At 55.0% G+C, this 23,154-nt stretch overlaps 1 protein-coding gene across 1 annotated transcript in view; it reads left to right on the top strand.

The window, feature by feature from the left end:
- The window catches only part of ctr9 (CTR9 homolog, Paf1/RNA polymerase II complex component), a 72,770-nt gene that overhangs the window by 15,338 nt on the left and 34,278 nt on the right, over positions 1–23,154 (top strand). Inside the window, 5 exon segments of the mRNA XM_067993602.1 lie at positions 11,990–12,107; positions 15,058–15,147; positions 17,334–17,482; positions 19,593–19,700; positions 21,472–21,579. Coding sequence (XP_067849703.1) covers positions 11,990–12,107; positions 15,058–15,147; positions 17,334–17,482; positions 19,593–19,700; positions 21,472–21,579 — 573 coding nt within the window.

Here is a 23,154-nt window from a genome sequence, read left to right as displayed (position 1 = left end):
GGTACGGTGTGATACGGTGCGAGTGCGGTAGGGTGTGATATGGTGCGGTACGGTGTGATACGGTGCGAGTGCGGTACGGTGTGATACGGTGCGAGTGCAGTACGGTGTGATACGGTGCGAGTGCGGTACAGTGTGATACGGTGCGAGTGCGGTACGGTGTGATATGGTGCAGTACGGTGTGATACGGTGCGAGTGCGGTACGGTGTGATACGGTGCGAGTGCGGTACGGTGTGATATGGTGCAGTACGGTGTGATACGGTGCGAGTGCGGTACGGTGTGATATGGTGCAGTACGGTGTGATATGGTGCGGTACGGTGTGATATGGTGCGGTACGCTGTGATATGGTGCGGTACGGTGTGATACGGTGCGAGTGCGGTGCGGTGTGATACGGTGCGAGTGCGGTGCGGTGTGATACGGTGCGAGTGCGGTACGGTGTGATACGGTGCGAGTGCGGTACGGTGTGATACGGTGCGAGTGCGGTGCGGTGTGATACGGTGCGAGTGCGGTGCGGTGTGATACGGTGCGAGTGCGGTGCGGTGTGATACGGTGCGAGTGCGGTACGGTGTGATACGGTGCGAGTGCGGTACGGTGTGATACGGTGCGAGTGCGGTACGGTGTGATACGGTGCGAGTGCGGTACGGTGTGATACGGTGCGAGTGCGGTACGGTGTGATACGGTGCGAGTGCGGTACGGTGCGAGTGCGGTACGGTGTGATGCGGTGCGAGTGCGGTACGGTGTGATACGGTGCGAGTGCGGTACGGTGTGATACGGTGCGGGTGCGGTACGGTGTGATATGGTGCGGTACGGTGTGATACGGTGCGAGTGCGGTACGGTGTGATATGGTGCAGTACGGTGTGATACGGTGCGAGTGCGGTAGGTGTGATATGGTGCAGTACGGTGTGATATGGTGCGGGTTCGGTACGGTGTGATATGGTGCGGTACGGTGTGATACGGTGCGAGTGCGGTACGGTGTGATACGGTGCGGGTGCGGTACGGTGTGATACGGTGCGGGTGCGGTACGGTGTGATACGGTGCGGGTTCGGTACGGTGTGATACGGTGCGAGTGCGGTACGGTGTGATACGGTGCGGGTGCGGTACGGTGTGATACGGTGCTGGTGCGGTACGGTGTGATATGGTGCGGGTGCGGTACGGTGTGATACGGTGCGAGTGCGGTACGGTGTGATACGGTGCGAGTGCGGTACGGTGTGATATGGTGCGGTACGGTGTGATACGGTGCGAGTGCGGTACGGTGTGATATGGTGCGGGTGCGGTACGGTGTGATATGGTGCGGGTGCGGTACGGTGTGATATGGTGCGGGTTCGATACAGTGTGATACGGTGCGAGTGCGGTACGGTGTGATACGGTGCGAGTGCGGTACGGTGTGATACGGTGCGAGTGCGGTACGGTGTGATATGGTGCGAGTGCGGTACGGTGTGATATGGTGCGAGTGCGGTACGGTGTGATATGGTGCGAGTGCGGTACGGTGTGATATGGTGCGAGTGCGGTACGGTGTGATATGGTGCGGTACGGTGTGATATGGTGCGGTATGATGTGATATGGTGCGAGTGCGGTACGGTGTGATATGGTGCGGTACGGTGTGATATGGTGCGGTACGGTGTGATATGGTGCGGTACGGTGTGATATGGTGCGGTACGGTGTGATACGGTGCGAGTGCGGTACGGTGTGATACGGTGCGAGTGCGGTACGGTGTGATACGGTGCGAGTGCGGTACGGTGTGATACGGTGCGAGTGCGGTACGGTGTGATACGGTGCGAGTGCGGTACGGTGTGATACGGTGCGAGTGCGGTACGGTGTGATACGGTGCGAGTGCGGTACGGTGTGATACGGTGCGAGTGCGGTACGGTGTGATATGGTGCGGTACGGTGTGATATGGTGCGAGTGCGGTACGGTGTGATATGGTGCGAGTGCGGTACGGTGTGATATGGTGCGAGTGCGGTACGGTGTGATATGGAGCGGTACGGTGTGATATGGTGCGAGTGCGGTACGGTGTGATATGGTGCGAGTGCGGTACGGTGTGATATGGTGCGGTACGATGTGATATGGTGCGGTACGGTGTGATATGGTGCGAGTGCGGTACGGTGTGATATGGTGCGAGTGCGGTGTGATATGGTGTGATACGGTGCGCGAGTGCGGTACGGTGTGATACGGTGCGAGTGCGGTACGGTGTGATATGGTGCGGTACAGTGTGATATGGTGCGAGTGCGGTACGGTGTGATACGGTGCGGTACGGTGTGATACGGTGCGGTACGGTGTGATACGGTGCGGTACGGTGTGATACGGTGCGGTACGGTGTGATACGGTGCGGTACGGTGTGATACGGTGCGAGTGCGGTACGGTGTGATACGGTGCGAGTGCGGTACGGTGTGATACGGTGTGATACGGTGCGAGTGCAGTACGGTGTGATATGGTGCGGTACGGTGTGATATGGTGCGGTACGATGTGATATGGTGCGGTACGGTGTGATATGGTGCGAGTGCGGTGTGATACGGTGCGAGTGCGGTACGGTGTGATACGGTGCGAGTGCGGTACGGTGTGATGCGGTGCGAGTGCGGTACGGTGTGATACGGTGCGAGTGCGGTACGGTGTGATACGGTGCGGTACGGTGTGATATGGTGCGAGTGCGGTACGATGTGATACGGTGCGAGTGCGGTACGGTGTGATACGGTGCGAGTGCGGTACGGTGTGATACGGTGCGAGTGCGGTACGGTGTGATACGGTGCGAGTGCGGTACGGTGTGATATGGTGCGAGTGCGGTACAATGTGATATGGTGCGGTACGGTGTGATACGGTGCGAGTGCGGTGTGATATGGTGCGGGTGCGGTACGGTGTGATATGGTGCGAGTGCGGTGCGGTGTGATATGGTGCGAGTGCGGTACGGTGTGATATGGTGCGAGTGCGGTACGGTGTGATATGGTGCGAGTGCGGTACGGTGTGATATGGTGCGAGTGCGGTGCGGTGTGATATGGTGCGAGTGCGGTACGGTGTGATATGGTGCGAGTGCGGTACGGTGTGATATGGTGCGAGTGCGGTACGGTGTGATATGGTGCGAGTGCGGTACGGTGTGATATGGTGCGGTACGATGTGATATGGTGCGGTACGGTGTGATATGGTGCGGTACGGTGTGATACGGTGCGGTACGGTGTGATATGGTGTGGTACGATATGCGAGTGCGGTACGGTGTGATATGGTGCGAGTGCGGTGTGATATGGTGCGGGTGCGGTACGGTGTGATATGGTGCGAGTGCGGTACGGTGTGATATGGTGCGAGTGCGGTACGGTGTGATATGGTGCGAGTGCGGTGCGGTGTGATATGGTGCGAGTGCGGTACGGTGTGATATGGTGCGAGTGCGGTACGATGTGATATGGTGCGAGTGCGGTACGGTGTGATATGGTGCGAGTGCGGTACGGTGTGATATGGTGCGGTACGGTGTGCGAGTGCGGTACGGTGTGATACGGTGCGAGTGCGGTACGGTGTGATATGGTGCGAGTGCGGTACGGTGTGATATGGTGCGAGTGCGGTACGGTGTGATACGGTGCGAGTGCGGTACGGTGTGATACGGTGCGAGTGCGGTACGGTGTGATACGGTGCGAGTGCGGTACGGTGTGATACGGTGCGAGTGCGGTACGGTGTGATACGGTGCGAGTGCGGTACGATGTGATATGGTGCGGTACGGTGTGATATGGTGCGAGTGCGGTACGATGTGATATGGTGCGAGTGCGGTACGATGTGATATGGTGCGAGTGCGGTACGGTGTGATATGGTGCGGTACGGTGTGATATGGTGCGAGTGCGGTACGATGTGATATGGTGCGGTACGGTGTGATATGGTGCGGTACGGTGTGATATGGTGCGGTACGGTGTGATATGGTGCGAGTGCGGTACGGTGTGATACGGTGCGAGTGCGGTACGGTGTGATACGGTGCGAGTGCGGTACGGTGTGATACGGTGCGAGTGCGGTACGGTGTGATACGGTGCGAGTGCGGTACGGTGTGATATGGTGCGGTACGGTGTGATATGGTGCGAGTGCGGTACGGTGTGATATGGTGCGGTACGGTGTGATATGGTGCGAGTGCGGTACGGTGTGATATGGTGCGGTACGGTGTGATATGGTGCGAGTGCGGTACGGTGTGATATGGTGCGAGTGCGGTGTGATATGGTGTGATACGGTGCGCGAGTGCGGTACGGTGTGATACGGTGCGAGTGCGGTACGGTGTGATACGGTGCGAGTGCGGTACGGTGTGATACGGTGCGGTACGGTGTGATATGGTGCGAGTGCGGTACGGTGTGATATGGTGCGAGTGCGGTACGATGTGATATGGTGCGAGTGCGGTACAGTGTGATACGGTGCGAGTGCGGTACAGTGTGATACGGTGCGAGTGCGGTACGGTATGATACGGTGCGAGTGCGGTACGATGTGATATGGTGCGGTACGGTGTGATATGGTGCGGTACGGTGTGATATGGTGCGGTACGGTGTGATATGGTGCGAGTGCGGTACGATGTGATATGGTGCGGTACGGTGTGATATGGTGCGGTACGGTGTGATATGGTGCGGTACGGTGTGATATGGTGCGAGTGCGGTACGGTGTGATACGGTGCGAGTGCGGTACGGTGTGATACGGTGCGAGTGCGGTACGGTGTGATACGGTGCGAGTGCGGTACGGTGTGATATGGTGCGGTACGGTGTGATATGGTGCGGTACGATGTGATATGGTGCGGTACGGTGTGATATGGTGCGAGTGCGGTACGGTGTGATATGGTGCGAGTGCGGTGTGATATGATGTGATACGGTGCGCGAGTGCGGTACGGTGTGATACGGTGCGAGTGCGGTACGGTGTGATACGGTGCGAGTGCGGTACGGTGTGATACGGTGCGAGTGCGGTACGGTGTGATACGGTGCGAGTGCGGTACGGTGTGATACGGTGCGGTACGGTGTGATATGGTGCGAGTGCGGTACGGTGTGATATGGTGCGAGTGCGGTACGATGTGATATGGTGCGGTACGGTGTGATACGGTGTGGTACGATATGTGAGTGCAGTACGGTGTGATATGGTGCGAGTGCGGTACGGTGTGATACGGTGCGAGTGCGGTGTGATACGGTGTGGTACGATATGCGAGTGCAGTACGGTGTGATATGGTGTGGTACGATATGCGAGTGCAGTACGGTGTGATATGGTGCGGTACGGTGTGATACGGTGTGGTACGATATGCGAGTGCAGTACGGTGTGATATGGTGCGGTACGGTGTGATATGGTGTGGTACGATATGCGAGTGCGGTACGGTGTGATATGGTGCGAGTGCGGTACGATGTGATATGGTGCGAGTGCGGTACGGTGTGATGCGGTGCGAGTGCGGTACGGTGTGATATGGTGCGAGTGCGGTACGGTGTGATATGGTGCGAGTGCGGTACGGTGTGATATGGTGCGGTACGGTGTGCGAGTGCGGTACGGTGTGATACGGTGCGAGTGCGGTACGGTGTGATACGGTGCGAGTGCGGTACGGTGTGATACGGTGCGAGTGCGGTACGGTGTGATACGGTGCGAGTGCGGTACGGTGTGATACGGTGCGAGTGCGGTACGGTGTGATATGGTGCGAGTGCGGTGCGGTGTGATATGGTGCGAGTGCGGTACGGTGTGATATGGTGCGGTACGGTGTGATATGGTGCGGTACGGTGTGATATGGTGCGGTACGGTGTGATATGGTGCGGTACGGTGTGATATGGTGCGGTACGGTGTGATATGGTGCGGTACGGTGTGATACGGTGCGGTACGGTGTGATATGGTGCGAGTGCGGTCCGGTGTGATATGGTGCGAGTGCGGTCCGGTGTGATATGGTGCGAGTGCGGTCCGGTGTGATATGGTGCGAGTGCGGTCCGGTGTGATATGGTGCGAGTGCGGTACGGTGTGATATGGTGCGAGTGCGGTACGGTGTGATATGGTGCGAGTGCGGTACGGTGTGATATGGTGCGAGTGCGGTACGGTGTGATATGGTGCGAGTGCGGTACGGTGTGATATGGTGCGAGTGCGGTACGGTGTGATATGGTGCGGTACGATGTGATATGGTGCGGTACGGTGTGATATGGTGCGGTACGATGTGATATGGTGCGGTACGGTGTGATACGGTGCGAGTGTGGTACGATCTGATATGGTGCGGTACGGTGTGATACGGTGCGAGTGCGGTACGGTGTGATACGGTGCGAGTGCGGTACGGTGTGATACGGTGCGAGTGCGGTACGGTGTGATACGGTGCGAGTGCGGTACGGTGTGATATGGTGCGAGTGCGGTACGATGTGATATGGTGCGGTACGGTGTGATATGGTGCGGTACGGTGTGATATGGTGCGGTACGATGTGATATGGTGCGGTACGGTGTGATACGGTGCGAGTGTGGTACGATCTGATATGGTGCGGTACGGTGTGATACGGTGCGAGTGCGGTACGGTGTGATACGGTGCGAGTGCGGTACGGTGTGATACGGTGCGAGTGCGGTACGGTGTGATATGGTGCAGTACGGTGTGATATGGTGCGAGTGCGGTACGGTGTGATATGGTGCGAGTGGGGTACGATGTGATATGGTGTGGTACGGTGTGATACGGTGCGAGTGCGGTACGGTGTGATACGGTGCGAGTGCGGTACGATGTGATATGGTGCGAGTGCGGTACGGTGTGATATGGTGCGAGTGCGGTACGATGTGATATGGTGCGAGTGCGGTACGGTGTGATATGGTGCGAGTGCGGTACGGTGTGATATGGTGCGAGTGCGGTACGGTGTGATATGGTGCGGTACGGTGTGCGAGTGCGGTACGGTGTGATACGGTGCGAGTGCGGTACGGTGTGATACGGTGCGAGTGCGGTACGGTGTGATATGGTGCGAGTGCGGTACGGTGTGATACGGTGCGAGTGCGGTACGGTGTGATACGGTGCGAGTGCGGTACAGTGTGATACGGTGCGAGTGCGGTACGGTGTGATACGGTGCGAGTGCGGTACGATGTGATATGGTGCGGTACGGTGTGATATGGTGCGAGTGCGGTACGATGTGATATGGTGCGAGTGCGGTACGATGTGATATGGTGCGAGTGCGGTACGGTGTGATATGGTGCGGTACGGTGTGATATGGTGCGAGTGCGGTACGGTGTGATATGGTGCGGTACGGTGTGATATGGTGCGGTACGGTGTGATATGGTGCGGTACGGTGTGATATGGTGCGAGTGCGGTACGGTGTGATACGGTGCGAGTGCGGTACGGTGTGATACGGTGCGAGTGCGGTACGGTGTGATACGGTGCGAGTGCGGTACGGTGTGATACGGTGCGAGTGCGGTACGGTGTGATATGGTGCGGTACGGTGTGATATGGTGCGAGTGCGGTACGGTGTGATATGGTGCGGTACGGTGTGATATGGTGCGAGTGCGGTACGGTGTGATATGGTGCGGTACGGTGTGATATGGTGCGAGTGCGGTACGGTGTGATATGGTGCGAGTGCGGTGTGATATGGTGTGATACGGTGCGCGAGTGCGGTACGGTGTGATACGGTGCGAGTGCGGTACGGTGTGATACGGTGCGAGTGCGGTACGGTGTGATACGGTGCGGTACGGTGTGATATGGTGCGAGTGCGGTACGGTGTGATATGGTGCGAGTGCGGTACGATGTGATATGGTGCGAGTGCGGTACAGTGTGATACGGTGCGAGTGCGGTACAGTGTGATACGGTGCGAGTGCGGTACGGTGTGATACGGTGCGAGTGCGGTACGATGTGATATGGTGCGGTACGGTGTGATATGGTGCGAGTGCGGTACGGTGTGATATGGTGCGGTACGGTGTGATATGGTGCGGTACGGTGTGATATGGTGCGAGTGCGGTACGATGTGATATGGTGCGGTACGGTGTGATATGGTGCGGTACGGTGTGATATGGTGCGGTACGGTGTGATATGGTGCGGTACGGTGTGATATGGTGCGAGTGCGGTACGGTGTGATACGGTGCGAGTGCGGTACGGTGTGATACGGTGCGAGTGCGGTACGGTGTGATACGGTGCGAGTGCGGTACGGTGTGATATGGTGCGGTACGATGTGATATGGTGCGGTACGGTGTGATATGGTGCGAGTGCGGTACGGTGTGATATGGTGCGAGTGCGGTGTGATATGATGTGATACGGTGCGCGAGTGCGGTACGGTGTGATACGGTGCGAGTGCGGTACGGTGTGATACGGTGCGAGTGCGGTACGGTGTGATACGGTGCGAGTGCGGTACGGTGTGATACGGTGCGAGTGCGGTACGGTGTGATACGGTGCGGTACGGTGTGATATGGTGCGAGTGCGGTACGGTGTGATATGGTGCGAGTGCGGTACGATGTGATATGGTGCGGTACGGTGTGATACGGTGTGGTACGATATGTGAGTGCAGTACGGTGTGATATGGTGCGAGTGCGGTACGGTGTGATACGGTGCGAGTGCGGTGTGATACGGTGTGGTACGATATGCGAGTGCAGTACGGTGTGATATGGTGTGGTACGATATGCGAGTGCAGTACGGTGTGATATGGTGCGGTACGGTGTGATACGGTGTGGTACGATATGCGAGTGCAGTACGGTGTGATATGGTGCGGTACGGTGTGATATGGTGTGGTACGATATGCGAGTGCGGTACGGTGTGATATGGTGCGAGTGCGGTACGATGTGATATGGTGCGAGTGCGGTACGGTGTGATGCGGTGCGAGTGCGGTACGGTGTGATATGGTGCGAGTGCGGTACGGTGTGATATGGTGCGAGTGCGGTACGGTGTGATATGGTGCGAGTGCGGTACGGTGTGATATGGTGCGGTACGGTGTGCGAGTGCGGTACGGTGTGATACGGTGCGAGTGCGGTACGGTGTGATACGGTGCGAGTGCGGTACGGTGTGATACGGTGCGAGTGCGGTACGGTGTGATACGGTGCGAGTGCGGTGCGGTGTGATATGGTGCGAGTGCGGTACGGTGTGATATGGTGCGGTACGGTGTGATATGGTGCGGTACGGTGTGATATGGTGCGGTACGGTGTGATATGGTGCGGTACGGTGTGATACGGTGCGGTACGGTGTGATATGGTGCGAGTGCGGTACGGTGTGATATGGTGCGAGTGCGGTCCGGTGTGATATGGTGCGAGTGCGGTCCGGTGTGATATGGTGCGAGTGCGGTACGGTGTGATATGGTGCGAGTGCGGTACGGTGTGATATGGTGCGAGTGCGGTACGGTGTGATATGGTGCGAGTGCGGTACGGTGTGATATGGTGCGAGTGCGGTACGGTGTGATATGGTGCGAGTGCGGTACGATGTGATATGGTGCGGTACGGTGTGATATGGTGCGGTACGATGTGATATGGTGCGGTACGGTGTGATACGGTGCGAGTGTGGTACGATCTGATATGGTGCGGTACGGTGTGATACGGTGCGAGTGCGGTACGGTGTGATACGGTGCGAGTGTGGTACGGTGTGATACGGTGCGAGTGCGGTACGGTGTGATACGGTGCGAGTGCGGTACGGTGTGATATGGTGCGAGTGCGGTACGGTGTGATATGGTGCGAGTGCGGTACGATGTGATATGGTGCGGTACGGTGTGATATGGTGCGGTACGGTGTGATATGGTGCGGTACGGTGTGATATGGTGCGGTACGGTGTGATACGGTGCGAGTGTGGTACGATCTGATATGGTGCGGTACGGTGTGATACGGTGCGAGTGCGGTACGGTGTGATACGGTGCGAGTGCGGTACGGTGTGATACGGTGCGAGTGCGGTACGGTGTGATATGGTGCAGTACGGTGTGATATGGTGCGAGTGCGGTACGGTGTGATATGGTGCGAGTGGGGTACGATGTGATATGGTGTGGTACGGTGTGATACGGTGCGAGTGCGGTACGGTGTGATACGGTGCGAGTGCGGTACGGTGTGATACGGTGCGAGTGCGGTACGGTGTGATATGGTGCAGTACGGTGTGATATGGTGCGAGTGCGGTACGGTGTGATATGGTGCGAGTGGGGTACGATGTGATATGGTGCGGTACGATGTGCGAGTGCGGTGTGATAAGGTGTGAGTGCGGTACGGTGTGATATGGTGCGAGTGCGGTACGGTGTGATATGGTGCGAGTGGGGTACGATGTGATATGGTGCGGTACGATGTGCGAGTGCGGTGTGATAAGGTGTGAGTGCGGTACGGTGTGATATGGTGCAGTACGATGTGTGTGATACGGTGCGAGTACAGAACGGTATGGTGTGAGTGCGGTACGGTGTGATATGGTGCAGTACGATGTGTGTGATATGGTGCAGTGCGAGTACGGTGTGATACGGTGCGAGTGCGGTACGGTGTGATATGGTGCGAGTGCGGTGTGATATGGTGCGAGTGCGGTGTGATATGGTGCGGGTGCGGTACGGTGTGATATGGTGCAGTACGATGTGTGTGATATGGTGCGGTGTGAGTACGGTGCAGTTCTGTGCAGTGTCATGCGGTTTCGAGTACGGTGCAATACGCTGTGAGTGTGATACGGTACAAGTACGGTGCGTTGTGATACAGTGCTAGTGCATTACGGTGCAACCTGCCGAGTTATTGGCACAGGTTTACGAAAACTGTAGCAAACCTTCTCACTGACTGAATGAAAACAAGAGTGATAGAGAGTTGCATTTTACAGCACAGAAGGGGGTTGTTCATCCCAGTGTGCCTCTGAAAGAGCTACCCAGTTAATCCCTTTCCCCATTCGGCCCATTGAGTCCGTGTCAGCTCTCTCAAGTCCCAAAGCCACAATAAAGCTTTGAAATTGCGAGTTGCTAAGCTCTACCATGTTTGTGTCACAGTGCGTTAGGTTAGTACAGTAATACACTGTGCCATTGGACTGTCTATATAAACACACAAGCCTGGGTTTGACGATCGATGTCTTGATGCCTGATAGGTGCCAGTTTATTTAAAACAGGTAAATGTCCGAGTTTAAAAAAAACACAAACCAATTGGCAAATCGAGGCCATTATCAATCAACTAAACAGCCTTTGAGATATTTTGCCAACCAAAACATTCTGGTTACAAAATAACTTGAGTCCGTTGTACTCGGGGCAAATTTATACCTGTGGGCCAAGCAGTGAAACAAGCTGGTGTTTGAATCCACAGTCTGCTTCCTCACCTGGTTCAGTTTTACAGAGATGATCTGGGCAAAACCGGGCCTCTTGGGAACATAGGAGTTGCGAGACGAGAAAAGACCAAGATCCATCCAGTTCACCTCCTACCATCCTGGTAGTCGCACGATCGAATGATAATGACTAATCGCAGCAATCAATCTCTCTCTCAATGAGTCTACGACAGACCCAGACACGAGGCGAGGAAAACCCCCAGTGAGGGAGAGCTTTGGGAACCGGAGGTCCAAAGTCACCTGTTCCTCCCGAACCTGTTACACTCACCACACGTCATGCCTCAAATTACTCATACACTGGATCCCGAAATGTTACCTCCTGAACATGGGTTCGCACGAATTAGTCAATGCTTCTCTCCACGAGGTGAGGTTGAGAAATACTGAATGTTCGGTCCTAACTTCTCACCCAAGGAATCTTTAAGATTATGAAAGGGTTCGATAAGGTAGATGGAGAGAAGACGTTTCGACTTGTGGGGGATTCCATAAACTTTATATTCCATAAATGTAAGATAGTCACTAATAAATCCAATAGGGAATTCAGGAGAAACTTCTTCACCCAGAGAGTGGTGAGAATGTGGAACTCACTCCCACAAGGAGTAGTCAAGGTGAATAGTGTAGATGGATTTAAGGGGAAGCTGGATAAACACATGAGGGAGAAAGGAATAGAAGGATATGCTGATAGGGTGAGATGAAGTAGGGAGGGAGGAGGCTCGTGTGGAGCATAAACACCGGGATAGACCAGTTGGGCCGAATGGCCTGTTTCTGTGCTGTACATTCGATGTAACTCGTTCGTTTTCTGCTTGAAAGGTGTTTGCCTGATCATGTGCTTGTCTTTAGAACCACTTGCTGGGGAGAGCCTGCTTCTGTCTGCTCGAGGGGGATAAAATGGACCAAGCCGAGGCACAGTTCAACTTTGTGCTCAATCAGTCGCCTAACAACATCCCCGCACTCCTGGGTAAGAAATCTTTGAATGTGGGGCGTGCGCCAGGCTCTCGGCTCTGACTGGGAGAAAAGGCAGTGCAGTCGAAATCCTTCTCCCTCCAGATTTAGTTGTAAAGAATTAAAATTGGCCATTGAGCAGTTAAATCGAAGGGTGGGGGTGGGGGATGAGAGGAGAGAGAGAGGGGAGTCTGGGGGGGGGGGAGAGAGAGAGGGGAGTCTGGGGGGGGGGGAGAGGGAGAGGGGAGTCTGGGGGGGGGGGGAGAGAGGGAGAGGGGAGTCTGGGGGGGGTGGAGAGGGAGAGGGGAGTCTGGGGGGGGGGGAGGGGAGTCGGGGGGGGGAGGGAGAGGGGAGTCGGGGGAGGGAGAGGGGAGTCGGGAGGGGAGTCGGGGGGGGGAGAGGGAGAGGGGTGTCGGGGGGGAGAGGGAGATGGGAGTTGGAGAGGGAGAGGGGAGTGGGGGGGAGCGAGAAGGAGAGGGGAGTCGGGGGGGAGAGGGGAGTCGGGGGGGAGTGGGGGGGGAGAGGGGAGTGGGGGGGGGAGAGGGGAGTGGGGGGGGAGAGGGGAGTGGGGGGGAGCGAGAAGGAGAGGGAGAGGGGAGTCGGGGGGGGAAGGAGAGGGAGAGGGGAGTCGGGGGGGGAAGGAGAGGGAGAGGGGAGTCGGGGGGGGGGGGAGAGGGAGAGGGGAGTCGGGGGGGGGAGAGGGAGAGGGGAGTCGGGGTGGGGAGAGGGAGAGGGGAGTCGGGGTGGGGAGAGGGAGAGGGGAGTCGGGGTGGGGAGAGGGAGAGGGGAGTCGGGGTGGGGGGAGGGAGAGGGGAGTCGGGGTGGGGAGAGGGAGAGGGGAGTCGGGGGGGGGGGAGAGGGAGAGGGGAGTGGGGGGGGGGAGAGGGAGAGGGGAGTCGGGGGGGGGGGAGAGGGAGAGGGGAGTGGGGGGGGGGAGAGGGAGAGGGGAGTCGGGGGGGTGGGGAGGGAGAGGGGAGTCGGGGGGGGGGGGAGAGGGAGTGGGGGGGGAGAGGGAGAGGGGAGTCGGGGGGGTGGGGAGGGAGAGGGGAGTCGGGGGGGGGGGAGAGGGAGAGGGGAGTGGGGGGGGAGAGGGAGAGGGGAGTCGGGGGGGGGGGAGGGAGAGGGGAGTCGGGGGGGGGGGAGAGGGAGAGGGGAGTCGGGGGGGGGGAGAGGGAGAGGGGAGTCGGGGGGGGGGGAGAGGGAGAGGGGAGTCGGGGGGGGGAGAGGGAGAGGGGAGTCGGGGGGGTGGGGAGGGAGAGGGGAGTCGGGGGGGGGGGGAGAGGGAGAGGGGAGTGGGGGGGGAGAGGGAGAGGGGAGTCGGGGGGGGGGGGGGAGGGAGAGGGGAGTCGGGGGGGGGGGGGGGAGAGGGAGAGGGGAGTGGGGGGGGAGAGGGAGAGGGGAGTGGGGGGGGAGAGGGAGAGGGGAGTGGTGGGGGGGGGGAGAGGGAGAGGGGAGTCGGGGGGGGGGAGAGGGAGAGGGGAGTCGGGGGGGGGGAGAGGGAGAGGGGAGTGGGGGGGGGGGAGAGGGGAGTCGGGGGGGGGAGAGGGAGAGGGGAGTGGGGGGGGGGGGAGAGGGGAGTCGGGGGGGGGAGAGGGAGAGGGGAGTGGGGGGGGGGGAGAGGGGAGTCGGGGGGGGGAGAGGGAGAGGGGAGTGGGGGGGGTAGTTTCCGTGCATTTTGCCCTAGTGAGTCGTGTAGGCACATATCACAGAGCCCCAAAAGGCCACATATAAGACTAAATCCTGCGGCCCCGCTAATTTGCAAGTATCTCGGGCTATCGAGAAAAGAACTTGCATTTCTACAGAGCCTTTCATGACCTCAGGACGTCCCAAATCGCTTTACAGCCAATGAGGTACTTTTGAAGCGTAGTCACTGTTGTAATGTAGGAAACGGGGCAGGATATTTGCTCACAGCAAGGACCCACAATCAGCAATGTGGTCAACGACCAGATCGTCTGTTTTTTGGTGATGTTGATTGGGGGATAAATATCGGCCCCAGGACACCGGGGGAAAACTCTTCATCCAGTAGCGGCCGTGGGATCTTTTACGTCCACCTGAGAGGGCAGATGGGGCCTCGGTTTAACGTCTCATCCGAAAGGCCGCCCCTCCGACGGTGCGGCGCTCCCTCGGCGCTGCCCCTCCGACGGTGCGGCGCTCCCTCGGCGCTGCCCCTCCGACGGTGCGGCGCTCCCTCGGCGCTGCCCCTCCGACGGTGCGGCGCTCCCTCGGCGCTGCCCCTCCGACGGTGCGGCGCTGCCCCTCCGACGGTGCGGCGCTCCCTCGGCGCTGCCCCTCCGACGGTGCGGCGCTCCCTCGGCGCTGCCCCTCCGACGGTGCGGCGCTCCCTCGGCGCTGCCCCTCCGACGGTGCGGCGCTCCCCCGGCGCTGCCCCTCCGACGGTGCGGCGCTCCCCCGGCGCTGCCCCTCCGACGGTGCGGCGCTCCCCCGGCGCTGCCCCTCCGACGGTGCGGCGCTCCCCCGGCGCTGCCCCTCCGACGGTGCGGCGCTCCCTCGGCGCTGCCCCTCCGACGGTGCGGCGCTCCCTCGGCGCTGCCCCTCCGACGGTGCGGCGCTCCCTCGGCGCTGCCCCTCCGACGGTGCAGAGCTTCCTCGGCACTGGCACTGGGAGTACCAAACTGGATTTCCCAGGTTGAACCCAGAACTTTCTGACCCAGAGACGAGAGTGCTACCCCGCTGAGCCACAGCTTGGTAGGAAGAGACCTTGGCATTCTGATTTAGGAATTAGCCGCCTGTGAGGCCACTGTGTCTAAAGCTTCTTTGCTTAAGTCTCCAGCCCCTGAAATTTAAACAGGACAGACCAGCAAATTAGTAAACATGGGCCTGGGGTGTCCTGTCTTCACAGGCCAGACCGCAGGGCTGAGGTTACAAGCGACCCACCCTTTGCGGCGAGTCGAACAGTCGAGTTAACGTGTCGGGCTGTTGACTGTCTCCGTATTTTCCCTCCTCAGGTAAAGCTTGTATCTCCTTCAACAAGAAAGATTACAGAGGAGCTTTGGCCTATTACAAGAAAGCACTTCGGACGAATCCTGGATGCCCAGGTGAGGAATGGCATCACACACCCCAGCCCTGGGCTCAACAATTCACATAAGAAATAGGAGCAGGAGTAGGCCATTCGGCCCCTCGAGCCTGCTCCGCCGTTCAATCAGATCGTGGCTGATCTTCGACCTCAACTCCACTTTCCCGCCCGATCCCCGTCATCCCTTGATTCCCCTAGAGTCCAAAAATCTGTCAGTCTCATTCTTGAACATACTCAACGACTGAGCACCCACAGCCCTCTGGGGTAGAGAATTAAGGGGAACGGATAGGGTGGATAGAGAGAAACTATTTCCGCTGGTTGGGGATTCTAGGAGTAGGGGGCACAGTCTAAAAATTAGAGCCAGACCTTTCAGGAGCGAGATTAGAAAACATTTCTACACACAAAGGGTGGTAGAAGTTTGGAACTCTCTTCCGCAAACGGCAATTGATACTAGCTCAATTGCTAAATTTAAATCTGAGATATATAGCTTTTAGGCAACCAAAGGTATTAAGGGATATGGAGTTAGATCACAGATCAGCCATGATCTTATCAAATGGCGGAGCAGGCACGAGGGGCTGAATGGCCTACTCCTGCTCCTATGTTCCTAGAAGCTCAGCAAGTCAGGCAGCATCTGTGGAGAAAGAAACAGAGTTAACTTTTCAGGTCAAAGTCTTCTACCAGTCCAGCATTTTCTGTTTTTATTTCAGTGCAAGTACATACTTGCAGCAGAAGTTGCTGGTTAGTAATTGGGAGTGGGAATGCTGGCTGGCTTTCCTCTCTACTGTTGCCTTAGTTAACATTTACCTGAGGAAGGAGGAAGCCTCCGAAAGCTTGTGAATTTAAAATAAAATTGCTGGACTATAACTTGGTGTTGTAAAATTGTTTACAATTAGTTAAGATTGGCCAACTAGCACGTTCGAACCTACCAAAGGAGGCCATTCAGCCCAACTGGTCTGTGCCGGTGTTTATGCTCCACATGAGCCTCCTCCCTCCCTACTTCATCTCACCCCATGAGCACATCCTTCTATTCCCTTTTCCCTTATGTGTAATTAGCTTCCCCTTAAATACATCGATGCTATTCGCCTCATCTGTTCCTTGTGGTAACGAGTTCCACATTCTCACCACTCTCTGGATAAAGAAGTTTCTCCTGAATTCCCTATTGGCTTTATTAGTGACTATCTCCTATTCATGGCCCCTAGTTTTGGTCTCCCCCACAAGTGGAAACATCTTCTCTCCGTCTACCCGATCGAACCCTCTCAAGAGCAGCAGGCACATGGGAACAACACCACCCGCACGTTCCCCTCCAAGTCACACACCATCCCGACTTGGAAATATATCGGCCGTTCCTTCATCGTCGCTGGGTCAAAATCCTGGAACTCTCCTCCTAACAGCACTGTGGGAGAACCTTCACCACACGGACTGCAGCGGTTCAAGAAGGCGGCTCACCACCACCTTCTCGAGGGCAATTAGGGATGGGCAATAAATGCCGGCCTCGCCATCGACACCCACATCCCATGAACGAATTTTTAAAAAAATAATCTTAAAAGACCTCTATCAGGTCACGTCTCAGTCTTCTCTTCTCTAGAGAAAAGAGTCATAGAGTTATACAGCACGGATAGAGGCCCTTCGGCCCATCGTGTCCGCGCCGGCCATCAAGCCCTGTCTACTCTAATCCCATATTCCAGCATTTGGTCCGTAGCCTTGTATGCTATGGCATTTCAAGTGCTCATCCAAATGCTTCTTGAATGTTGTGAGGGTTCCTGCCTCCACAACCCTTTCAGGCAGTGAGTTCCAGACTCCAACCACCCTCTGGGTGAAAAAGTTCTTTCTCAAATCCCCTCTAAACCTCCCGCCTTTTACCTTGAATCTATGTCCCCCTTGTTATAGAACCCTCAACGAAGGGAAAAAGCTCCTTAGTATCCATCCTATCTGTGCCCCTCATAATTTTGTACACCTCAATCATGTCCCCCCTCAGCCTCCTCTGCTCCAAGGAAAACAAACCCAATCTTCCCAGTCTCTCTTCATAGCTGAGAGCCCCAGCCTGTTCAATCTTTCCTGTTGGGTATAACCTCTCAGGCCTGGAATCATCCGAGTAATCCTTGTTTGTACCTCCCCCAGTGCCCCTACATCCTTTTTATAGTGTGGAGACCAGAACTGTTTGATGCGATAAATCTATGGTAGTGTGACGCGTGTTTATTGTCTCTGTAGCTGAGGTGAGGCTCGGGATGGGCCATTGCTTTGTGAAGCTGAGCAAGCTGGAGAAAGCTCGGCTAGCGTTTGGACGGGCTCTGGATCTCAACCCAAAGTGCGTGGGAGCTCTGGTGGGGCTGGCCGTCCTGGAACTGAACAACAAAGAGGTGAGTGAGTGCCTGGCCCGCCCGGTACTGTGCTCTGCTGTGGAGACGGAGCAAGGCTAACGTAGAATGTGCTGCCGCCCAGATACAGCAAACCTACTGTCAAACGCGCTTACATTTATTGATAAAGTTAAAACAGGCACTGGTTTAACCATCGACTGACGGTACAACTTAAAAGTGACTCTGCTGGTAACATAATGCTTTCTGTGTGGGCGGCCCCCTGATAAAAACTGACACACTCCCACAAACCCCCCCAGTCCTAACTTCTGAAAAACAGTGTCAGCTTCCTAAAGGCAAACAGAAAACATTTTTTGTTTCATAGATTCATACTGCACAGGAGGAGGCCATTCGGCCCATCGTGCCTGTGCCGGCTCTATGAAAGAGCTATCCAATTAGTCCCACTCCCCCCCCCTGCTCTTTCCCCATAGCCCTGCAGATTTTTCCTTTTCAAGTATTTATCCAATTCCCTTTTGAAAGTTATTATTGAATCTGCTTCCACCGCCCTTTCAGGCAGCGCATTCCAGATCAGAACAACTCACTGAGTTTTAAAAAAAAATTGTCCTCATCTCCCTCTGGCTCTTTTTCCAATTGCCGTCAGCCGTGGCTCAGTGGGCAGCACCCTCACCTCTGAGTCAGAAGGTCGTGGGTTCAGGTCCCACTCCAGAGACTTGAGCGCGTAATTTAGGCTGACACTTCCAGTGCAGTACTGAGGGAGTGCTGCACTGTCGGAGGTGCCGTCGTCTTTCGGATGAGACGTTAAACCGAGGCCCCGTCTGCCCTCTCGGGTGGAAGTAAAAGATCCCACGGCCACTATTTCGAAAGAAGAGCAGGGGGAGTTCTCCCCGGTGGTCCTGGGCCAATATTTATCCCTCAACCAACATCACCAAAACCAGATTATCTGGTCATTATCACGTTGCTGTTTGTGGGTTCTGTAAGTCGGCTGCTGCGTTTCGTACATTAAGTGCATGTAAAGTGCTTTGGGACGTCCTGATGTCGTGAAAGGCCCTGTATAAATGCAAGTCTTTTTTCTTTTTACCTTAAATCTGTGTCCTCTGGTTACCGACCCTCCTGCCAGTGGAAACAGTTTCTCCTTATTTACTCCATTTAATAATTTTGTTGTGGAATAAATTACCTGGGAAACAGACAGTTCGGATGGTTCAAGGGACAACTAGATAGGTTGTGAGAGAGACTGGATTGAGAGAGATGGTGATTAAGCCAGCAGGTCAGAGGCTGGGTATTCTGCGGCGAGTGACTCACCTCCTGACTCCCCAAAGCCTCTCCACCATCTACAAGGCACAAGTCAGGAGTGTGATGGAATACTCTCCACTTGCCTGGATGAGTGCAGCTCCAACAACACTCGAGAAGCTCGACACCATCCAGGACAAAGCAGCCCGCTTGATTGGCACCCCATCCACCACCCTAAACATTCACTCCCTTCACCACCGGCGCACAGTGGCTGCAGTGTGTACCATCCACAGGATGCACTGCAGCAACTCGCCAAGGCTTCTTCGACAGCACCTCCCAAACCCGCGACCTCTACCACCTAGAAGGACAAGGGCAGCAGGCACATGGGAACAACACCACCTGCACGTTCCCCTCCAAGTCACACACCATCCCGACTTGGAAATATATCGACCGTTCCTTCATCGTCGCTGGGTCAAAATCCTGGAACTCCCTTCCTAACAGCACTGTGGGAGAACCTTCACCACACGGACTGCAGCGGTTCAAGAAGGCGGCTCACCACCACCTTCTCAAGGGGCAATTAGGGATGGGCAATAAATGCCGGCCTTGCCAGCGACGCCCACATCCCATGAACGAATAATAAAAAAAAGGTGGGTTGACTGTACGGAACGGGAGGCGGGCTTGGTCTCGTGGCCCCTTTTGCTGTTCCTGAAAATTTCTACTCTCGTGTATCCTTCAGTTGGATTCGGGGAACGCCCTGAAAGTTTGGCATTCTGTCGTCGGGGAAATGAGAAGCAGCTTAAAAAAAAAACTTGCGGCGAATCTTGATATGTGGCAGCGAAGAGGTCCAGCTGGCTGCACTAGGTGATCGTTATGTACCGAATGTTGAATAAACTTGTGAGCTCACTGGCCCTTTTTGTTGCTTCCCTAGGCTGATTCCATCAAAAATGGCGTCCAGCTACTCTCGAGGGCCTACACGATCGACCCCAGCAACCCCATGGTACTAAATCACCTGGCCAACCACTTCTTCTTCAAAAAGGTACAAACTCGAGCTACACTTGGTTACGGCGGTGTAGCGGTCATGTTACGGACTAGTATTACAAGGGCCTGGACTAATAATCCAGAGATCGTGAGTTCAGATCCCACCATCGCATTTTGAGAATTTGAATTCAGTTGAAGTGACCCAACTGGTTCACCGATGCCCTTTAGGGAAGGAAACCTGCCGTCCTTACCCGGTCTGGGCCTATATGTGACTCCTGTCCCACACCAATGTGGTTGACTCTTAAGTTCCCCTTTGAAGTGGCCGAGCAAACCCCTCAGTTGTATCGCCGCCTTCTCAGAGCAACTAGGGGACAGGCAATAAATCCCGAGAATGTATTTTTTAAAAAAAAATGTTGGGTTCAGTTTTAAACACTTATTGACCATAGGAACAGGAGTAGGCCATTCAGCCCCTCGTGCCTGCTCCGCCATTTGATAAGATCATGGCTGATCTGTGATCTAACTCCATATACCTGCCTTTGGCCCGTATCCCTTAATACCTTTGGTTGCCAAAAAGCTATCCATCTCAGATTTAAATTTAGCAATTGAGCTAGTATCAATTGCCGTTTGCGGAAGAGAGTTCCAAACTTCTACCGCCCTTTGTGTGTAGAAATGTTTTCTAATCTCGCTCCTGAAAGGTCTGGCTCTAATTTTTAGACTGTGCCCCCTACTCCTAGAATCCCCAACCAGCGGAAATAGTTTCTCTCTATCCACCCTATCTGTTCCCCTTAATATCTTATAAACTTCGATCAGATCACCCCTTAACCTTCGAAACTCCAGAGAATACAACCCCAATTTGTGTAATCTCTCCTCGTAACTTAACCCTTGAAGTCCGGGTATCATTCTAGTAAACCTACGCTGCACTCCCTCCAAGGCCAATATGTCCTTCCGAAGGTGCGGTGCCCAGAACTGCTCACAGTACTCCAGGTGCGGTCTAACCAGGGTTTTGTATAGCTGCAGCATAACTTCTGCCCCCTTGTACTCCAGTCCTCCAGATATAAAGGCCAGCATTCCATTAGCCTTATTGATTATTTTCAGGGTTTTGCAAACTGGGATACTATTGATACAAAGGCTTCACATTGTATCTCAGACCTCTAATCTTGGGCAGGCCAGCGACGTTTTTATAAAATAACCTGTGGCATTTGGAGCAATGGGCTCGATTGACCTCCCATTCATTGTTAATGGCTGGACAATCTACCCCCTGATGTGCGGGGCTATCCTGCACTACAACGGTGACCACACTGCAAAAGCACTTTGGGACGTCCTGAGGTCGTGAAAGATGCTACGTGAATGCAAGTTCATCCCCCCCACTCCCTTCGCTCCACCGTTGGCGGCCGTGCCTTCAGCTGCCCGGGCCCTAAGCTCTGGAATTCCCTCCCTAAACCTCTCCGCCTCTCTCTCCTCCTTTTAAGACGCTCCTTAAAACCTACCTCTTTGACCAAGCCCCTGTCATAATATCTCCTTATGTGGCTCGGTGTCAATTTTTGTTTGATAATCGCTGCTGAGAAATGCCTTGGGACGTTTCGCTGCATTTAAGGCGCTGGATAAATGCAAATTGTTCCCTTTCCTAGCACTGACATCCTTCAACTCGATGTGTACACCTTTTGTTTTTAAGAAATGGGGAACAGCGATGGGAGAACAAACACGACATCCCCTTATGACTTTCTCCTTTCAGTTAGGCTCTGTATGTTAGCGTTGTATAAATGGTTTGTTTGTCAGTACAGTACCATGAAGCTCAGTTTCTGAATTCCCGTTTTTCCGGCCCTTTTTAGGACTACAGCAAAGTGCAGCACCTGGCTCTCCACGCCTTCCATAACACTGAGGTGGAGGCTATGCAAGCGGAGAGCTGCTACCAGCTGGCCAGGTCCTTCCACGTTCAGGTGAGTTGACGGGAGCCTTTCAGTCCAGCCTGTGTGTTCTGTATCGTACCGGCTTACAAAAGGGATATCAACTTGCGTGCACTGAGATATTAACGATTAGGAACAGGAGGAGGCCATTCAGCCCCTCGAGCCTGTTCTGTTATTGATTTAGATCATGGCTGATCCGTTCCTCAACTCCATTTACCCGCCTTGGCTCCAAAACCCTTAATCCCCCTCACCCAACAAAAATTTATCAATCTCCGTTTTGAAATTTTCAATTGACCCCCAGCCCCAACAGCTTTTTGAGGGAGAGAGTTCCAGATTCCCACTCCCCTTTGTGAGAAGAAGTGCTTCCTGACATCACCCCTGAACGGCCTGGCTCTAATTTTAAGGTTCTGCCCCCTTGTTCTGGACTCCCCCCACCAGAGGAAATAGTTTTTCTCTCTCTATCTACCCTATCAAATCCTTTAATCATCTTAAAAACCTCAATTAGATCACCCCTTAATCTTCTAAACTCAAGGGAATACAAGCCCAATTTTATACAACCTGTCCCCATAATTTAACCCTTTTAGCCCCGGTATCATTCTGGTGAATCTCCGCTGCGCTCCCCCCCAAGGCTGATATATCCTTCCTGAGGTGCAGTGCCCAGAACTGAACACAATACTCCAGATGGAGTCTGACCAGAGCTTTATATAACTGTACTATAGTTACAGAGCTTTATATAACTGTAACTATAGTTACAGAGATTTATATAACTGTAACTATAGTTACAGAGCTTTATATAACTATCATTTCCACTCCTTTCTACAGATTTCAGATATTGGAATGGAGCAAGGAACTGATGGTATTCAGGCGATTTTTAACGAGAACAGTTGTAGAACGAGATTTTACACCCTCGTTAAAGAACCATCTTCTGAGTTTACCTGAACCGCGGAGAAATATCTGTTAACCCTTCGTGGACTGCAGGGGCATTTGCTTCTTAAAAATAAATCTATCTCTCTCTCTCTCTCTCTCTCTCTCTCCCTGGCCAACAAAAAAATATTGATAGATTATTCCAGTCTAACAGATCGGGGAGGACCAGGAGACACGAGTTTAAACTATGGAAGAGTGGGAATAGACTGGATATTGGGCGATTCCTCTTTTCCCAGAGAGTAGCGAGTCTCTGGACTGTGTTGCCGGCTGGTGTGGGGGGAGCTGACTCTCTGCCTTCGAGAGGGAGCTGGACCAGTTCCTGACTGGGGCAGAGATCACATCATGTGGAAGATAAGTGTCTTTATTGATAACACTTGGTCCGTGTGATCTCCTGGACTGGTTTCGATCGCCAGAGAGGGTCGGAGAGGAATTTCCCAGAGTATTTTTTCCCTCTTATTGGCCCTGGGTTTTTTTCTCTGTTTTTTGCCTCTCCCAGGGGATTACATGGCGGGAGGGAGTGTTCAGTCATGATGCTCCGGCCAACATGGTGGGAGGGACAGGCTGGTCTTTTTCCTGCCCGTCAGTTTCGTATGTTGGTAATTCCGGGATCGGGAATTGTGAGTTATCGGGAGTGGTTAAAAGAAATCTGGCTTGTTTTGGAGAAGAGTAGGTTTCAAGATAAGC

This window comes from Heptranchias perlo, chromosome 12 (assembly GCF_035084215.1).
Source record: "Heptranchias perlo isolate sHepPer1 chromosome 12, sHepPer1.hap1, whole genome shotgun sequence".
Classification (NCBI taxonomy): Eukaryota; Metazoa; Chordata; class Chondrichthyes; order Hexanchiformes; family Hexanchidae; genus Heptranchias; species Heptranchias perlo.
This window is presented reverse-complemented; position numbering and strand designations above follow the sequence as displayed.